At 38.9% G+C, this 20,451-nt stretch overlaps 1 protein-coding gene across 5 annotated transcripts in view; it reads right to left on the bottom strand.

Annotated features, from left to right (window-relative positions):
- The window catches only part of ADGRG6 (adhesion G protein-coupled receptor G6), a 109,368-nt gene that overhangs the window by 56,234 nt on the left and 32,683 nt on the right, over positions 1-20,451 (bottom strand). For all 5 annotated transcript variants that reach the window (XM_057364816.1, XM_057364814.1, XM_057364817.1 and 2 more), the window contains exons 3-5: positions 11,580-11,921; positions 5,292-5,912; positions 1,001-1,069 (exon numbers count right to left, since the gene is read on the bottom strand). In XM_057364816.1, coding sequence (XP_057220799.1) covers positions 1,001-1,069; positions 5,292-5,912; positions 11,580-11,921 — 1,032 coding nt within the window. The remainder of the gene's footprint in view (positions 1-1,000; positions 1,070-5,291; positions 5,913-11,579; positions 11,922-20,451) is intronic.

Here is a 20,451-nt window from a genome sequence, read left to right as displayed (position 1 = left end):
CTCAGGAAAATCTGGGAAAAGTACACTGCAAACAGACATAGATCTCTTCCTGGCTTTCCAAGTAGAGTGCATTTTCCCTTTTATTTTTAAGCTAAATTGGATTTACTTACTGGTTTTGAAAGAGTTCTGAGAATTATTCTCCTCTTATATTTTATTCTTTCCTGTTTCTTCCCCAATTCAGCTGGAAAGATATTACAAAGCTAGATACTTTTTTTATGTAATTGTTGCTGTAATTAAAGTTTAACATATCATGCCAACACATTATAAAGGCCTGTGTTCATGAAGGTATTGTGGAAATGGGTTGAGATTGTCAAGCACTTTTTATGGAACTTCAGCCCCTGAGCAGAACAGCACAAGTTAACCATCCTTGCATGTCCACTGATTCACGTGACATGGAAAYCTGTAGGGTTCACCCATTCCTTGCACTCAACTGAGCTGACTTTTAAAGATACCTAATGAATTTCTATATGTGATGATTTTTACCAAATTAAACCATCACTAAGTGCTGTAGCATGTGTTACTTTCTCCAATAGCTGCTGAATTTTGCGGTTTGATGTTTTACCTGGTAATCTCAGAGTATCTAGCCTCAAAATAGCTTATTGAAAATAAGCCTGAATAAAAGTTAGTTCCTTTGATTTACATTTGCTCATTTTGTTTTACAGATTTACCCACTTCCTATACTGGTTCATATTTTACTGTCAAAATGTGCAGGAGAAAAAGAGGTGGAGAAAGAAATAAATGAAAGCAGTCAGTTAATTCAGTTTTGATATAATGGAGACTATTTGGAAAATGTATTATCAAGGGAGTGATCACATTTTTTCAACATATTGTTCATACAGGACACCCACATACTTGATGAGACTAAAGAATTCCTTTGCTTGCTATTTTTCATTGCCTCTCTTCCTTCCAGAATTGATAATAAAAAAGAAATGGAATAAAACCCTGAGGAAAAGAAAGATTTCCCAAAGATGAAACTTTGAAATGGATGGGTGTTTCTTACCTTGGCAAAGGCTTCCTAGGTTTGCACAACTGGTTGGTTCAATTGAAGAAGAAGGAATTAGATATGAGCCTTTAAAAGAAGAAATCAAATAAYTTAGAAAGGGTTAGTTACTGAATCTAAATCTATCATGTCTGAATACATATTATATTGTGCAGTGACACATTCCTCTTCCTAATTTCTCTCAGYGGCAAAACTGACACTGCCATTTGCCTGTAAGACTTACAAGTTTTCATTTTCTTTTGCAGCTCAGGGATCCTTGAAAATGCTGCTGACTTGCAAGATAGAGTCACTTACGTATCCTCCCATGGTTTCCTTAGCTTGCACTAAATAACATCACATTAAAGGAATGCAGTTTGTGTGTCCTCTGTGAAATGGGTTTAAGCAAAGGGGTCAGCGTGGCCACGGGATTTATGTGATCTTTGTAACTGCCCTCTGCTGCTGCAGCACAGGTTACCCACCACACACTTGTGAGTAATCTGCCTGTGACAGACACCAGCCAGATAAAAGGTGATTAAACTTGTTCCTCTGCCCAGGGCGAGGGTGTGATTTGTATTCTGGTATGCGTGATTTCTAAACAGATAATGTTATAAGTCTGTGTCTTTACAGAATTATTCATAACAGCAAGCATTACACTGATGATCTGGAGACAAAATCAAGGCACACGAGAATGGCTACAGAAAAAGAACTGGTGCAACTGCATTAATTGCACTTCACATATCCCAGAGGTTCAGCTGCAAATACAGCTGCCTTTACACACTCTGTTGAAAATAATAGGACCATAGAGCTCTGGCAAAATATGAACCTACTATGAGTTCTGCCCTTTTGGCTTTTGCTTTACCACTTCAGAATCATACTGACTCAATGAGGTTGTCTCATGAAACAAAACTATCCTTCCATAAAATTAAATAGCCACCACCCCCCAGCTTGTAAAGAYAGCTAAGAAAATATTTCCTGTGATGCAAGACAAAATGAAGCATGGAACTTTGACATAKAAATTGTATCATGCCACAAACACAGCTACACGTATTGCCAACAAATACAGAGTGGAATTTAAAAATGTTTTTCCTCAACAAATGTTAAATTTTGCTAATTTTTTTGTAATAGACTAAGAGGTGGAGGCAAATTCACTTGGTACACTTCCTATGAACTCCAGGAAGGATGTTCTGAGTGTACTATCTCCTGCATGAGGTGGTGTTCTTTTCCCAAAATAAATTTGCTAATATCAAACAGTCAATATCAAAACCTACTCTACGTTCTGCCTCTGTAATGTAACATGGAAAGACGACTGGAGAGTTGGTTGAAAATATTGTGGGTGTTCATATTGTCTTCTGTATTTGAAACAGGGCTGTGATTTCATTGGGTGAAACTAAAAAAAAAACCTATCCAACTTTACAAAACATTTAAATCAGAAGACTATTGCACTGAGTTTGCATGGCAAAGGTTTGACAGTAACGGGTTTATAGGGACTGTTCTGTGAGAAGCTTCTAGAAGCTTTCCCTATGTCCAATGGAGCCAATGACACCTGGTTCCAAGATGGATGCGTTGACCAAGTCCAAGTCCATAAGCAACAGTGGTGGAGCCTCTGGGATAATGAATTTAAAAAGGGGGAAACGTTACTGCACAACTGGAGCTGGAAAAGAGTGGAGCTAGCATATGTGAGAGAAGCAGCCCTGCAGACTCAAAGGTCAGTGAAGGGATTCCAGGGGTCAGGATGGGCTCCAGGTGCTGGAGCAGAGATTCCCCTGCAGCCTCTGGTGCAGACCATGGAGAAGCAGCTGTGCCCCTTCAGCCCATGGAGGTCCCTGGTGGAGCAGAGATCCCCCTGCAGCCTGTGGAGGACCCCACACTGAGCAGGTGGATGCCTGAAGGTGGCTGTGAAGCTGGCACTGGAGCTGGCTCCTGGCAGGACCTGTGGGCCCATGGAGAGAGGAGCCCATGCTGGAGCARGTTTGCTGACGGGACCTGTGACCCCATGGACCTGTGTCACGGACACGTGTGATACATCTCAGTCCAAATGTCTAAAACTCAGATATCTGTGTCTGCTTCTCATGGTAGACTTTCTTTATAGTCAGTGGAGASGAACAGGCACTCCTACAGCAAAAGAATTCTGACTTCCCTGTGACATCTTCTCCAGCATGAGATGCACTGATCTGTGGAATAATGGCCTTTTTATGCCATTATTCATAAACAGCACTGAGGGCAATTAGCTTAGCCTGAAACATCAGCCAGCTGCCTAAGGCAGACACATCCCACACCGAGTTAAATCTAAAAGTGAAATTAAGAATTCCTTTGGCCTTTGGGAATGAAGGACTCCTAAAATGCACATGAAAAAAAACAGTTGCAGGCATGGACAGATATGCAACCATGCTATCCTTAAACTGTGTAAATCATATCCTGCTATACTGTAGCCAGTGYAGGCTTTAGAACCCAAAACAAAAGTTGATTAATGCTCCTCAGTTTTTGCCTGAACTAAATTCTGAAATTGTGTTCAATAACAATACACTTCTCTCACTATCTAGGCTACTTGTTTTAAAATTAGTCTGGATAACTAGGCTGTGCATGCATACCTTCAAATGCAATCTGCACAAAGGTATGGTAATAAAAACAGAATTCTGTCAAGTCTTACAYAAACACCCCACCATGACTGCACAGCTGTGAAAACATTAGTCTAAGGAATAAACTAATAAAATGGAAAACTATGAAAAGAGTATCTGAAACAATTTGCCAGTGTTTTATGCTCCATAAATCTACTTGTCAAAGCTTTGTCTGAAAAACCATGAAAATAATACCCCTTGAAAATGCAAGCACTGTTCAGGCAGAGATATGTTGAGATCACTGCTAAATGCTTGGTTTGCTTTTTTTTAAGTTACATGCCATTTCCTGGTGAACCATTATTGGAGCTGTGTGAAAAACTCTTTTCTGCATAAATCCTTTCACATAAATAAAGCCTAATCAGAGTCAGCTCCCCAGTGTCAGTGGTTTATTCATGGTTGATAGCCTGACTCATCAACTCTCCTGTTGAAGGGAGTTTCTACAAAGAAGGCTTTTACTTGAGAAAAGGAAGGGAAGATAATTCTAACAATTTCATCTCTGGGATTAGCAACCATCTTTGAAATGGCACTGAACCCAGAATTTTCTTTTAGGAAATACCCTGGCTCAGGAAAGCCTCTATCACAGGGGGTGATTTCACATCAAGGAAAGAAAAAGATTGGCTAGTGAGTTCGTTTCCTCAGAGGCTTATGCAGAGGCAACAACGTTTATATGTAGATACATTTAAGTGACTTGTATAGATAACTAGRCCTAAAGTACCGACACTAATACAATTTTCTAAAAGAATCTTCTGCTGCAGGAAAGCTACATGATCAATCATATCCCAAGGAATAAAGCTGTGGAATGAAAATAATTCTATTGTTTCTATGACCACAGCTGTGATATTCTATTTGTKCCATAGGACTGTACAGTCTTTGAAAGAAAGAAGACTGACTCCTACTCCAGTCAAAATTAGATGAGACTGCAGCTTTTACAGAGGTGTTGGTAGGTTTTTTGGTCAAGTGTTATGGTAGTTAGCACTGTGCCACAGTGTAAGAAGAGCAAGACTTTCTGTGAAGTTATTTTCTRCCAGATCCTTTTGTACTGAGGAATTAGAAAAAGCTTTTCTTTTRCAGAACTCCTTCATCAGCTGTGGTCACATCAGCTGATGGAAGAAGGACGATAATATGTCATCATGAAGCAAAACCTGATGTTCTTGATCTCAAACTCTTCRTTCCTTTCTGTCTCTGATTTAGTATTTTCTTCTAGTTTCCTGTCCCATATGCATTGTTTTTGGCACTGCTTTTGCTGTCTCTGMATACATAGCATGAGGCTCCTTTGGCTCATTTAAGGGTCAAAGGGCAGGAATAAAAACATTTAGTAATTAATTAGTTAACATAATTTTTTTTTCTGTTGAGACCACAGTGATCTTATTTGAGGCTATCAGGTGCTTGTCATTGTCTCCCTTTCTTATGGGCCAATAAAGACTATTTAGGAAAAAGTTTGATCTGCAGATCATTTCCAGCAGCAGCTCAATGCATTCAGGGGACGTGTTCTTTTCCTTTAAGGAATCAAATCTACAACCTTCAAAGCCTCTGCATATGGTAAGAGTTGAGCTAAAGCCTAAGATAGGTAAGACCTAGCTATTTTTCTTTCACGGGAAGGCTCTCATTTTTTTTCCATCTTGGTATGTGATATGTTCAGCACAAAACAGAAGTGTGGGGGGGAAAAAAGCAAAAAAGTTTTGGCAAGATATACTCACCACAACTCAAATTGTTTTCTGCTTTCAGCGCTGAAGTTGGAATACTCCAGAATTCATTTTCCCAGTCCACAATGTTTCCTTTCACATCGCAGCTGAGGTTGGCCAGCGTTTGCGCATTCATGGTGAAATTCCAGAGGCGGAAGTTGTAAATGTCCCCATTTAGAGAGCTCACTTCATTGCTGTTAGAGCCCAGCACCAGCCTCCCATTTCCAGGGATCACTTTGTCAAAGACCTCCGGACAGGACACTGTGTGATAGATGTTTTTGGCATATATACCTACAGTGCCCGAGAGGCTATCCCAAACAACACACAGCTGCTGAAAGGTTCCYGTGAAAAACTCTGCATTTCGGGGCAATGCATTCTTGAGGATGCACTGTGTGCCCGAGATGGACAGAAAATGGCCTTTTGTGGTCTTCCCAAAGCTGAGCAGTTCTGTCAACAATGCATCAGTGTAGGAGAAAACCTTCCAGTCRTCGTTGTCATCGCTGTTGCCCTTGGTGGCTTCAAAGCACAGAGTAAACTGCCTAAGCTCTGGCACTGAGACAGCCTCTGCCACAGACACAGCACCAATGTCGGGAACCTGGGGAATGATGACTTTCTGATTCCTCAGAGACACGGCAACTAGAACCAAGAGCAGATAAGTGAATTAACAAAAAAACCCCAAACATAAAAAAGAGTAATTAAAAAGAAAACCCCAAAAAACCAAACCAAACCCAACCAAMCAAACAAAAAAAATTCATCACATAGAAACAAAAGCAGACTGGCAGCAGGGGTTAAAGCTCATTAAAACAAATATTCATCAGGCAGTTTTTATCACTGTAATATACCAACAGCACACACCAAGGGGAATTTGACWTGGGAGTGCACTCAGGTGCAAACACGCAGAGATCCTTTCAATGGCGCAGAGAATGCTGYGTGACACCCAGTTAACAACCCCGTAAGTTGCATTAAGAGCAATATTAGGACATATTACCTACTGACTTCAACTCTGCTTCAGCCCACTTWAAAAAAATTACTACTCATTCATCTAGTAAGGATGCATTAAGCAATGGAATAAAGCAGTTATTTGAAAAACGCAGTACGACTTGCTTCTAAGAGATATTATTTTAATTACTTGTCTGCATGACTGCACTATACCAACAAAGTTCAGGCCCTCCTTCTTTTAAATATCGCAATAGAAGAAAGTCCCCGTGACATTCCTTGGAAAAATGAAGCCTTTTGTTGCTGAATTTAGCTAATGGGTATTTCTGCACAGCATTAGCCATCTTCTCATTTTGTCCCCAGCAGCTTTCTGGTCGAATACTGCAATTTTATTCATGAATATTTATATCCAAGTTGTTCCCYATTTGCTAACAGTTGGGTCAGCAGTTTTGGATTTTGCACAAGTATCTAGAAGTTTCTAGTCCTCCTGCAATTTATATATTGCTGTGAAGGGTATTTAGGCAGAATTCCTCTGTCTCTAATTATTGTTAYGTATTCTCACTTGCATGGGCAAAATGGCAGCCACCAAATGAGCAAAAAGATATCACATGACATACACTTTTTCTCCATGAGTACATTAATGACAATTCTGTTCACTCTGTTTTGGAGAACATTATTTTTCAAAATAAAATGTTAATATGCTCAGTTTAATTGGCACATTCATAGCAGCACAATTCCTCTAGCAAATTTCTCCACAGAAAAGTTTCCCACTAGCCAACAAGCCAAGGTCTCTGGTACAGATTGTAACTGCCCTCAGTTTTACTTCTGGCTCCACATTTCTGCATCAGACCGTATCTCCTGCAAATGCCTGCTACCTCTTACACATTTTCACAGTGTATAGGCTGGAAGCAAAACTGCTTCTTGCAGAACTTGAAGAATAACTGCTACAGTAGTTAATTCCCAGTCTCTGGGATTTTTCAGTGATGTCACAACACTTATGCTAATTACTACACCTATCCTCTTCTCAGAATGAAATAAAACACTTTCAAATATGAGAGGGTAAGACTTGAGGGAAGGGCGACTGTCACTCCATGCTGAAGAAAAGACACAGATATACGGTTTATCAGGATTCTGTGCTGTCTGTGGTACCGCAAGTTCCCTTTGCCAGCTGCTTGCAAAGACTCTGAGCTCCAAACTACCATATTTGGATATACACAAGAACATAATTTGACCAATATATTACATAGTAAAATAACATAAAGCATTGCACATTATCTGCCAACCCAGTAACTTCATAATGGGAGGGAAGAGAGGAAAATACTGGGCTTTCATAGTTACTGGATTTACTTCATAGATTGTTTTTCTTCCCAAGGGAAAAAGCATGCTGTAACAATTTTATAGATAGAAAATGCGTTCAACTCTCCATTGAAAACAGGGGCATTTTTTAGCGGGTTAATTATACTCTAAGCTCCTTTACGTAACAAGGAAAGTGTTCCAGAAGAAGCATAAGGATTCAAGACCTGAAAAAGAAGAAAGCTTCTTCAGATGAGCACTGCAGCCTGCATTGGGGTGGTCAGGAAAGTTATAGACATTGTTATTGTCACATTTAAACAGTATAGAAAGAGAAATAAACGGGAAGGCCTTTGTTCCCGTACTGAAGAAGTCGACTCAATTTTGCTGTATTCATCGTACAGATTTAACCCCTGGCACCTTCCCCATTCACCAAAAGGACAAATCTGACAAGTCCACATGGAGAACACAGAATCCTGTCATCAATATTAAGCGCAGTCATCAATGCTCTTGCACAGTCAGTCTTCACACTGATGAATTTCAGATGTCAGTATCAGAGAAACTGGTTTTTCTCTGAGGAAGAATACACATATACTCTTGGGATACTCATCCAGGTGTTTAGACTACTTTCACAATGGTGTTAAATTATTTTAGCTTAGGAAGATCTTTTGATTAGCTCCTTTGGTTAGAACATGGTGCTAATAATGCCAAGGTTGTTGGTTTGATCCCTGTATGGGCCATTCACTTCAGAGCTGGGCTTGATGATTCTTTTGGGTCTCTTCCAACTCAGACTATCCTGTGATAATTGGATTACAATGGGCACGAAGTTTTTTGACACATTTTCTCATTTAAAAAGTGCAARTATCTACTGTACCTGCATCTCACTGTCTCATATCTCTTACATCCCCTCCTACATAAGGAAGCCAGCAGTCTCTAGACTCTATTTCACAATCCTTTGCCAGGAACACTGGTCTCCTGACAGGTGATGGGCTTTTCAATATAGTCTGGTACTTTAGGAGTGCCTTTTGTTGTTTCTACCTCCCCTGCTTTCATCTGCCTTGTCACTGATTCTGGAAGAAATGTATCAAACTTTAATGAGCTCTGCAAGTGCCCACATACCAAGTACCTGTCTGAGAGTGTTTTGTTATTATCTCGGTGAATCTGGGTTCCTGCAGCCCTGCTCAGCTGTATGTCAATTTTACATGACATTGTCTCAGGCATTTTTGTACTAACACAGATCACTTGGCTCTCCTTCCTCCCCTTTTGGTGACTGWGTGACTTCTACTTACTGGTGGAGTAACTACTCATGCAGTTAACTGTTATTAGGAAATTATTTACCATGCCAGCTCTTCAGCTGGTGTAAATTGACATAATTCCTCTAAGATTATCACTGCTGGATTAGTTTACTGCAGCTGAGGATACAGCCCRTGAATCCACTATTGGTGTGTTGCTGGAAGTGACAAGCAGGAAACAAACATTTTTGTGGGTGGCCAGCTTGATATGGACAACAGGACTCTGCAAAACTCAGTTGGAAACTGTTCTTACATCAAACTGAGMAGTCACACAAAAGCTGTTCTATTCCCAAACTAATTCCCTCCCAGAACTCTTATGTTTGTCTTTCCCTGCGTCTATTTTTCTTATGTACATACTGCAATTAGGATGTATGCACCATTAATGCCTTTTTAAACAACATTTCTAGACAGTAAATTGTGTTTTTGAATGGCCTTTCATTTTCCAACTTTGTATTACTTTGTGAAATTCAAAACTGAACAAACTAATTAATTTTACTATTTAAAAATGTAATTTCTGAGAAATGGAAGAAAATATAACAGCATTCCCCTTGTTCTGGGGGAAATGAATGCTTTTGCCTGGCTATCATGTTTGTAGTAGTTAAAAACAATGTCAGCTTGATGAAGAAGCTTTGAAAGTTCACATGAAGTGAGGGGGCGTGCAATCCTTCTGACAGCTTTGGGAACTCTTTGCAAGGATAGCAGAGCACAGCACTGCATCTGCCATATGGATGTGTGGTCATTCCAGCGTGTGTGCACATTGGTGTCCCACTGTCCACGTGTTTTATTACTTGAAAGGAAAGAAGTACATTAGGATCTCTTTCCCATGACCCTTTTCTGAACCCATTTCCAGTTTAAGTGTTACTAGGATCTTTGTCTGAACTATTTTATGAAAGTAACATAATTGCACGACAGTGGGCAATAAGTAGAATATAGTTACAAYTTGCCCTAGGAGAATGCAGCCAGCGCTCCCGGCATCCACAGTCAAAATCAAGATATCAGGTGAAAGTTACACATTTGGAGCAATGAAACCAGATGAAGCCAGCCTTAGACTAGGTGCTTAACAGCAAACCTTAACACAGAGCTTCTGAACTAATACAAATGTGAAACATTAAAATATAACTCACTGGTGAAGGTCTTTGCTACTTTTACTCACACTTGGGGAATAGTCTTTTTTTCAAAATAAAAGGGTGTCTTCCAAGACTATTTAATTTTGATGATGCTACCCATGAGCATAAGGTACTGCATATTTGGCATGGAGGTAATGCTTTTGCTTCCATAAAAATACATTACTGTAGGTATATCTACACAAAGGGTTCTCTGTGTTTGTGGACTTTTCCTCTCCTCCTTATTCAACACAGCTGAGGTCAACATTGCATCTTTCAATTCCAATTATAGCTTATCATATGACACATTTATGTAATGTGATCCCTAAACATTAAAATATTAAAGAAGAATAGAGAAATAATTTTGCATAATATGACTGCATATAATTTTTTATGATCCCCTTGATTTTACAGCTTCTTACAATATAGCAAGTTTTGTTAATTTCAAATAGCGAAGCCTTTCAGAAAATCTTCTCTGACTTTCAGAAGAAAGCAGGTGCTCCTAAAAGTATTGCCACATTCATTTTGTCAGCATGAAAAGATCTCAGAAGAGAGAAGTATTTTTAGCTCCTCTGAGATGGTACCTTTTTTCTTTTCACAACTGCTCACAGATTTTGCTGACATAATYGTGCCTACTTTTGTCTTATGATTCCTGAGAGTTGCTATCCTAATTACCTTAAAATATATGACGTAATACTTTTTWAAAAAAMAAWAATCATGTKGAAGATGGGCTTGTGACTGAAGMGAGAACTGCCAAACTTCCCCACTCTGTGTTTCTACAGAACATAACTGTGCTACAATAATGCAAATGCTCAACGCAATACTAGTGTTCAGTTTAAGGTGTGTGACTTCTAGAAAAAGGAAGTCTGCTGAGAGCATGCAACTGGAAACTGCAACCCTGAAGTGGAATGAACTGTGAGCCACACATGGGACCTGTCAGTGACTAATGCCCTTCGTTACCTCACTGYTCTTTACTGTCTAATGTACTGTCTAATTAATGCCAATTAATACTCTAAACAAAAAATCTAACACCAATCAGAAGTTATTTGTACACTTGTCTTCTAGGAAGAAAAGCATGAGTGTCTTTTTAAAATCTTTAAAACCATTGTTACATATTTAAGGAAGGGAAAGAAAGGTCAAGGAACTGAAATGAAAAGGAGCCATTTTGCAATCTCGGTTCATTCCTGGGAGTTTGTTCCAGAGGCTGGATGAACTCTGAGAAGTTCTTCTTTCTGCACAAACTTCTCCCCACCATTGGGAGTTATGCTGGGCCAGAGGTCTGGGCTGAACTTCTTTCTGGCTCAAATGAGTTCCCTCTCGTGCTCTCCTGTAGGTTTCTATGTCCCTCTGCAGGTATGCTGACCTGAAAGACAGGTGACCTCCTTCCAAATCTTCCAGCATAAACTGACAGGGAGAGAACTGTTAGGCCTAAAATCTTTGCATGTGAAGAGTTTTTCTGATACACTTTTTGTCATGTCATAGAACAAAATAATTTTGATCCAAAGAAAAATAAATTAGCTAAAAAAAAAATACAAGACAACCCTGTAGCCTGTAAAGTGCAGCCTCGCCCATTCATTATCTTCTCATGGAGGACTTGATTCCTTTGGGAAGTCTCATTCTAATCCTTATTAGACATTTCCTTAAACATCTATAAAGGGATGAAATGCTTTGGGCTTACTTACTTCGTACATAGCTGGCATTAAAACCTTTCTTTTGGATACTGAAGTCGCTTTTAAATGACACAATCATTTCATTTCCRGTAGAATTATAGGATAATCCTTTGGCAGTGATGCCACAAAGGTTCATTGGGCTTTCTCCATTGTCTAATGTCAGTGAATCATAAATGCAGCCTGGAGCTTCTTCAATGTCAAAATCGATAAATGTTAGCTGTATGATATATCCATGCGGTGCTCGGATGATCCATCTGCACGCTTGGCTGTTGGGATAGTCACTGGGGAAGCACGGAGAAGTGAAAACTCCAGAGGGGTCAGTTAGCACGGTCCTACAGTCATAGCATCCGTGAGCTGACAATAAAAAGAGAGAAAAGCTGGAGGTCAGGCACAGAGGTAACTTAAGAGTAAAGTAATCATCAACACAATGACTAAATGCATTTCTATAAGAAAAATATAAATAGAGATGGGAGGAAGAAAGGCAGAAAAAGGTCTTGTTTTTAGTGGGCAAAATGTTGGAGAAATAGTATAGCAAAAGCATATTTTATGCAAAAAAATCCTACAGCAAAGAAATATTAACTATATTGCTGTTGACTGTTGCTACTAATTTGTGCACATGATATATATATTTCCCATGTATATTGGCCTCATAAAGGCAAAGTGAAAGCAATGTTTTTCAGTTCTTAATAGCAAATTCCAATACTGCAGCTTCTAGAAAGATGATTGGTATAATTTACATTTTTTGGCTGCTGGTCTGATGCTGACTGAGCGCCATCCCAACAGCTCTGTGASACACTATTGTTTCCAGAGAAGTGTCCCTGGAAAGGAGCAGCACAAGAGTTGGGCTGAAGAGCAGCAGAAGCAGCAGTCCCCGAAGGTTAGTAAGTTGCATTTCCAGCCAATGCATTCCACATCACCCAGAAGGGTAGCAGTGAGCTACTGGCTTTTGAATYAACAGTGAGTTACTGTGTTCTTCCCAAGCTGACTCAGCTCCATTGACACATTTGTGGCAGTCAGGCTTTAAGAAATTCTTACCCTATTTGTCATACTCCTTTGCTCACCTGCTGTGCTTACCCACGAGAATTTCAAGCCCAGTTAGTCCCCAGGGTTGCATTTCTTGTTTGTTTTACATTTCCTCATTTATCATATATTTACTTAGTGTATTATATTATATAATTACTGTGAACTGCCTGCTGCTAAAATCTGTAACAGTTTGCCAAAGCAGCACTGAACAAAATGGGTGGGAACTGAATATCACCAAGAAAYAACCAAAGAAACTAACTGGCACATTTATGCTGAATTACTTTGCAAACATTTCATCAAGCCACAATGTCGTGTCAAGTACTACAAGGATGAAAAAACACACATTATTAGTTGCCCAAACTAAAAACAACTCAAAAAATTGTAAAGTGTAAATTACATACAGAACAGCTATAAAATAGGAAWAAATGCAGCTAATTTTTCCAAAGAGCACTTGATAATTCTTTCCATTGACAGGGTCCTGTATTTTTCAGTCACATTTAAATGCTGGTTGGCCAAAGCTAATGGACCCTGACCCTGTGAAGTTGCCTGCCAAAAAAAAGCAGTTTACATCTACAGTTAGAATTGGGAGGTGTATTTTAAAAAGTTTTTATAATTTTTATTTGCAAAACACAAATTCATATGGCTCCAGTGAGGTAAAGAGACTGTTTGGGCTCTCAAAGCCAATACAGGCTAGTTACACTAGGACTGCTCAGTGGGATGCTTATTTGTTCAAATGAGAAAAAAGGATTGTCTGAAAGATTTGCAGGTACCTTCAGGGAAGAAGTGGTGATCCTGGAATTTGAAAACTTAATCTGTGTAGTACAAAYAAAAGCCTGTCCATTTTTAATTTCCTTGCAAATCTTTACAGTCAGAGGACTATGACCACCTGAACTGCAATCCCAGTGTTCCATTTATTAACCAGAGAGGGAATATTTACTTATTAGTACGGTGACTATAAATCCTGCAGTTGTACAAACAGATGAYGGCTTTATCCAGTGGATTTTGCACAGATAGGTATCAGTTTTCAGAGAACCACCCTAGACTGAGAGGACGAGGAACAGGAAAAGCATGGTCTGTGCCTAGTCCAGGGTGGGTGAGCCTCCACGGGGCAGAGCGGCTCTAACACGGCTCTGTCAGGAGCTGTCTCCAGGTGGAATGCTCAGCAATCCATGACTCTGCCTTATTGCTGGGATGAGGGCTTACAGGGGCTGAGGATTTGGCAGCACATTTCTCTCACTCTCCTTCTCATTCCTGCCAGAGAGACAAATGACACAGAGCTTTCCCTGGGCACTCAAGATGTTCCCGAAGCCAGGGATGAAGGTGCTAAGTGATGTAAATACATATAGGAACATGTGTGTTAATGTACACTCATTCATCCCAGGGCACTTAAAGAAATCTTAAGGGCATTGTAAGACATTGCTGAAMCAGAGAAAATATGCAACTTGTCACTAAAAGTTTATCTATCTCTGTTATTGGTAGAATTCAACATGAGACTGGAAAAGTGCAATTTGTCCATCAGAAAGAGCACTCATSTTCCTGGTGTTTATTAATTCTATTGATCATCAACAACCAAAACAGGACTCAGYTTTTCTATTTATCTCTCTCTTGAGTATTTATCACTGTCTCTAGGCTGTGTAAAAAAAAAAAAAAAGAAGCCAGTACATACAACAAAAATACTTTTATCCCTGCCATCACTGTAAATATTAAAGGATAAATGTTATTTATGTTTCTTAAATAATTTAATCTTTGCAGAAATGTATTTTTATTATATCCATATTGTTTTGTTGACTTTACAGAACTAATGCAAAAAAAAAATCCCAAAAAACCAGCCACTAAATTTAGGTAGGAAAATAAGTGCTCAAAACTTTGCATACACAGAAGAAACAGATTTGGTAAGCAAAATAGTTGTTTTTTTTTATTGAAGTGGGTTGGCTCCATTTTGGTATAGTAGCTATTCTGTCCATGACTGCAATTTGAAGGAGAAATATCCTGTTTTCATGCAAATGTCCACAGTAGTAAGTAAAAAGAAAAGAAAACAAACAACAAAACTATATATAAACAGAATGGTTTTGAATGGAACGTTTTGCACAGCTTCTCATGAGACAGTTATTTTCTATAAACATCACCTATTTTACTCATTAAAGAGAAAAATTGCTGTGGCAACCTTAGGCTGTCAGCCAAAGCTGACAGATATTTTGCAATCCCATTGGCCCAGAGCAGCTCTGAACTGTGGAGAATGAATACTTGTTGCAATACACACCACAAACATTTCTAGAAGCAATCCAAGATATTTTATTGATTTTAATGGGAACAAATTTAGCGATGATATTCCTGGTTAGGAGCCCCACATAGCCAGAATTTGCCTGTCAAGTAATTTTTACCACCATAGACCACAGGAATTTACTCTCTAAGTATATTTTATAAAATAAAGGCCTTTCTCTATTTCCCTCTCTATTCTTTCCCAAACCAAAATAAACACCCGCTTCAGATAGTGCAATCAAGGATTTAATTTCAACTTTTCCTAAATTGAAGGCTTCACTGGATGATTCATTTGTTTCCATCATGAGAATACACTGGAGTAYGGTTTTCATTTCTTAATCACTTTTTTTTTCCTGCATCGTACCCATACCTCCTGTAATAAAGAATATTTGAGAATTTAGTGTGACACTTCAACACTACACTAAAAAGGGAAWTTAATAAATTCCTCTGGAGCAAGTTAGAGCTTTCACCCGGTTATCTAAGTGATTCAAAAATGTTAATTGACTTCAGAAGTGGAATAGACTGCAAGGAAAAAGGCTTTTTCCTATCATGGCAYGGAAATAATGGGCAAAAATGGAAAAACTTGCCACAGATTTTGGGTTCCTCATCAAAGAAATGAAACTACTGATTTTCCTTAACTTTCCTACTTAGTATTTGTACAGGGTTTTATATGTGCAAAGCACACTACCAATGACTTTAAACTGTAGTTGGGAGAGCACTATGACAATCTGACCCACTGTAGAAAAACCAAAAATGAATATTAGTGCCCAGTGGAAAATTTTGGTCAAAGCAACTTGACCACTTTTAGTAGCAACTTATCAGTAATGGCACGGATAGTACTCCATTCTTGTGGTTGCCGATTTTCCTAACCATGAAACCGCTTCCTCTCTTCTAGGAGTTTCCTGTCTGTCTTACATATATATATATATATATACATTTTAGCTTCTGTGAAGTATAAAGTACCCTATTCTAGTCTTTCCTACACCATGCTGAATCGTCTGAAGTCTGCCCTAAAACGAAGGGGCAGTAAAAATGAAACAGTATGTGACTCATTAATGATTGCACCATACAAACAGACATGGGCACATGCAAGCCTTGTAGCCTGTGAAACAAGATTAATTGCCCCGCTTGTTCTGTTCACTGATTTTGTTTCTTTAGAGTCCCAGCACTGGATTCTACCATCTGAACTGATGAAGACAACTGTAAGTACTGAAATACACAATTTGAAAGCGACTTTAATCAGTCATTCAGCTGAAGCCACAGGCAGACACAGAGCTACAATGCCTAACTGTAGATTTGGGAAGGAAACATCCTTTATAAAATCTTATCACATACATTCGTACTTCTCTTTTTAATTTTTTTTCGCAAATGACTAACATATTCCAGCACTTGCCTCCAAAATCTAAGCTAATATTAATATTTTCCTTTAGTTTCTCACACTTCTCTATTGTCATCATTTACCTCTAAAACCTGCCTTATGTCCCATTATACTCTGCACTGGGGAGAGTTGAATTAACACTAACAGTGTTTTGTTAAAATACATTAAAAGGTTCTCTCATAACAGCAAAACAGAATGCTGCTGGATTTCATTTTGGCATAAAAATTAAATCTACCTCTTTCTGTGGACGATACAACTTTTGCATGAAAATATCCTGAAATAAATCTATGTAGCTCTGGAATTGAATTTTCACAAAGCAAACCAAAACATTTTATGTTAACTCTAGTCATATTCAAGTGAACAACAAAACCTCCCCTGCCTGATAGRATTAGGCCAATTCTAAGCCACAGAAAATCATAGCTAGATTACCCACCATTTTAGACATAAAAAAGCAGTACAGAATTAATTATAATTTGCTTTCTTGTTGACAGCTGAGACCATTTAAGCACTTTACATATATTTAGGAAGGCAGCACTTACATGGAGGGTCATTTCAACTAAGTAAAAGAGTACAGGCAGGTGACACAGCAGAGGCACTTGGATGTTTGTGGTGATGTCCAAAATAGATGAGAAACTTTACAATCATCTCCTGTCACGGCATGAATAAAGCACCTAGTTTGATGGACATTAGGTGGAAAACAGTTTTTCTTTGTAATAAGCAAGTAATTGTTCAGGGTTTTTTTCTTCTATTTCAAGCATATCATAACACAAATATGGCCAAACATTAGGTTAGATGTATTTATGACTGCAAATAGATGGGTGAATGAGGTCAGCAAYGGGCACACCTGCAGACAAGCACAAGGAAGGGCCAAACCACCGAGATGTGGGTGGGCTGGAATGGCTACAGAACAAACAARCCCATGTTATTCCAGCGAGGCACAAACACCAAACCCAAAACAGCTATCCTATGGGACAGGCTTGGACAGTAGCTTATCTTCACCTTAAAAACCATTTCGAACCTAAAGGCCATCTGTACATCTACAAAATGTCCATATGCAAAGTCTGGGCGTATTAATTGCAAAGAACTGCCCCATCATTCACTCCGAACATAAACTAATGCTCTGCTCTACTTAATCACTTGTAAAGATAGTTTTGAGATAACACCTCTACAATTTGCTAATGCAAAACAGAAAGCCTCTGCAGACCAAACTCTGCTCTCTGTGCAACCCACACTTTGATTGAGTTCAGTCTGGGAAAGTTCAAATGAGGAGATGTGGCAGGTTTATTTYTGCTTCTTTATTTACTTTCCAAATTGTAGAAGGTGCTTGATCTCTCAAAAAGATCTTTATTCTGCTACAGTATGCTGATAAAAATTACTGTGCACCACACATAATTTAATGTTTGCAATTATTGTAATTACCAAATTAAACAGACAATCCAAATTCTATTTAAATATTCAGATTTAAAAATAAAATAAATTATTATCTCTGCAATAAATAGAAAGGAAGTAAGACTCTCATTCTGATGTGTACAAAAGTTTGTCCCTTCACATACAGTGTTACAGRGTTGAGGTCTACTGCTTGGAAATATGACTGTGATCGTGTGTAAATGCAGATATTCCCTGATTTGTAATCATCATATGGAACAATTTCTACTTTAGCATTTCTACAATGTGCACAGCTCTAAACTCCCAAGAGTCTTGAGCAAATCCTATACCCTCACAGATATGCTTTGAATTTAAGCCTGGATTTAAAATTCAGGCACTGTTTAAAGTCCTTTCGTGCACAATGGTGCCTTTGAGTGCTGTGTTTGAAGCCTCACAGTGCTGTCTGCAGCCCCACAGCCCCTCAAGGCTGAAAGGGAGAGATGACTCCATCAGTGCTGCTGTCTGGAAACCACAGGGGCGGCACCGCGCAGACCCGAGCCGTCAGCAAGGCTGTGCCATCCTCCCTAGTTCTGACCATTTCCTYTTCCTTTTAATGAAAGGAGCAATAACTGCACCAACAACACCCATTCAGGGAGATGGATTCACTCTCAAACACACAGGATGGTAGCAGAAAGGTGGTCACCATGCTATTGAGTAATGCTGATTAAATTTGGGGGGAGAAGGAGGTTGACCTTTTGTGCCAAACTGCAATGAAATAGTTCCTTCCAGACTTTGAATTTTCTTCGCAAATTACTTTCTGCCCRAAAACCATGAAAAGCAAGGTTTCAATGTAATTCAGCCACAAATTTTCTAMAAATGTCACCATGTCAAAGTCTTTTATTCCCTGCCCTCCCAATTTAAAAAYAGAATCATTATTCCTCTGGTTAGAGTTCAAACCCATCCCACCACCCTTTGTTGGTAAGTTATCCAAAATTTCAGCTCTGCAAAGGCATCAATAGCAGGCTTTGGTGCTGGACAGTTTGTGTGTTGAGAAATATGTTTCAGTTCACCCTTGGGTTTTTTATAATTTCTCCAAACACTGAATAGACAAACTGTGGGTAATGAAAATMTCTGGCAGTGTAGTGTAAGTCATTAAAAATGAAACTCTGAAATCTAAATAATTTTCTAAAACATACCTAATTTAATAATAGGTGTAGAATATATAGAATTCCCAACAGGATAAACACGACAAGTTTTTCTATGAAATCACCTGCGTATACTCATCAATAATATAAGCAGAATATTTTATAAGCTTTATATGAGTGAAACTTTATTCTTTCGCAACACATAATCAGATGTATTTTGCAGAGYATAGGTACAAAAAAGTTGTAGTTAGCAAAAATCTTTTGTATCTGTGTTATTCTTTCTTTGCAAATGTGACTCTTTTGGTTGATTTGTAAAGAATCATCATTTTAAGCACTATTAAAAACTCAGTCCAGACTCTCATTCTGCATYATTCCCATTGCCTCATCTTCATAGTACTCCTTGTACCCAGCAAGAATTTAAAGCCCCCATATTCCTGACTGGAAATAGCACATAACCCTGGCAGAGTCTTTTATAATTCAATGAAAGACAAGATTGTGCTCTCACAAAATAATTCAACAATCGGGTTTTGGCCACTGAAGCCAGGAGACAAAGAGTGTTCTATRCCCTGGCCAGTCCTATCAGCTTGCCTTGCATCATCTTTTGCTGATGCATTATGTCCTGCAACATATGCTTTGAATGGATGAACTGGTTGGCACACCTAAGAATAATTAAATGGTAGGAAAAAAATCTCCTCACAGGCTAATATAGAGACTTATATGAAAGTGTAGCTGTTGTCTATGAATTCACTTATTATTCCTGCTTCCTATTGCTCCAGCCCTTATTGCTTATCAGTTTATTAACTAATTAAATTTGTCATCACATGGAATTAGAACTGGTTATTTTCTCTCTTTTGTAAGACAAGAACAAAGSACTTAATTAATGAAATTACATGTGACAAATTGAAAACTGATAAAAGACAATCTTTTCTTTTACGTTACAATGTCAGCCTGTGGAAATATGACCTGAAAAGTATCAAAGCAGGGAACATAAAATTCAGAAAGTGAATAGACATTTTTCCAAGCGTCTGAGAGGATCTCGGAACCTTTCTAGACATAAAATAATTGATGAGATGTAAGTGTAAGAAATTATAAATGTCATGGCTTGTGTTTAAAATTAATCTTAACCAACTGTCCAGGAACAGCAATARTAGCTCCATCTTGTCATGGACACAATCCCAGTCTCCTGCCCACATGGCTGCAGCCCAAGGCTCTGGCACAGCTCAGGCCAGCTCAGACAGTTCTTCTCCAAACTCTTCATGGCTGTGGCTGAGCAGCCAACACAGGTCTCAGGCCATCCCCAACTTGCAACCTGGATGCAGCTACCCTGGTTTTTGTGACTGTGTGCACTTGGGACACAGCATGACCTGCTCTCTGGGGCAGAGAACAGTCCTGGGCTTATGTCATTTAGTGGAGTAGAAGTGGCCATTGCCTGTGTGGGAGAGCAAAAGCAGCCATGTGAGGCAGAGCACGAGGCTCTGTCATGTGCATCTTTCATAGGAGCCAACTGAGCAATTCTCGTTAGTTTTGATGTTCAAACGCTACACAGAAATCTGGGAGAAACAGGTGGTATTACATCCTGTTTCTTACATGATAATCAAAATTATCTTTCAGGATACACTTGAGGTCAGTAACAGTAATAATGCACAAAAAAAATCAGGAAGAGCAAAGCTTAATTTTYAAATCAGGTTAAGATTAGAAAAGCAGACATGAGAAT

This window comes from Malurus melanocephalus, unplaced genomic scaffold (genome assembly GCF_030028575.1).
Source record: "Malurus melanocephalus ecotype Western Australia unplaced genomic scaffold, MMel_1.1 scaffold_43, whole genome shotgun sequence".
In the NCBI taxonomy this organism is placed as follows: domain Eukaryota; kingdom Metazoa; phylum Chordata; class Aves; order Passeriformes; family Maluridae; genus Malurus; species Malurus melanocephalus.
Note: the sequence above shows the minus strand (reverse complement) of the source record. Positions and strands in the feature narration are given on the sequence as shown.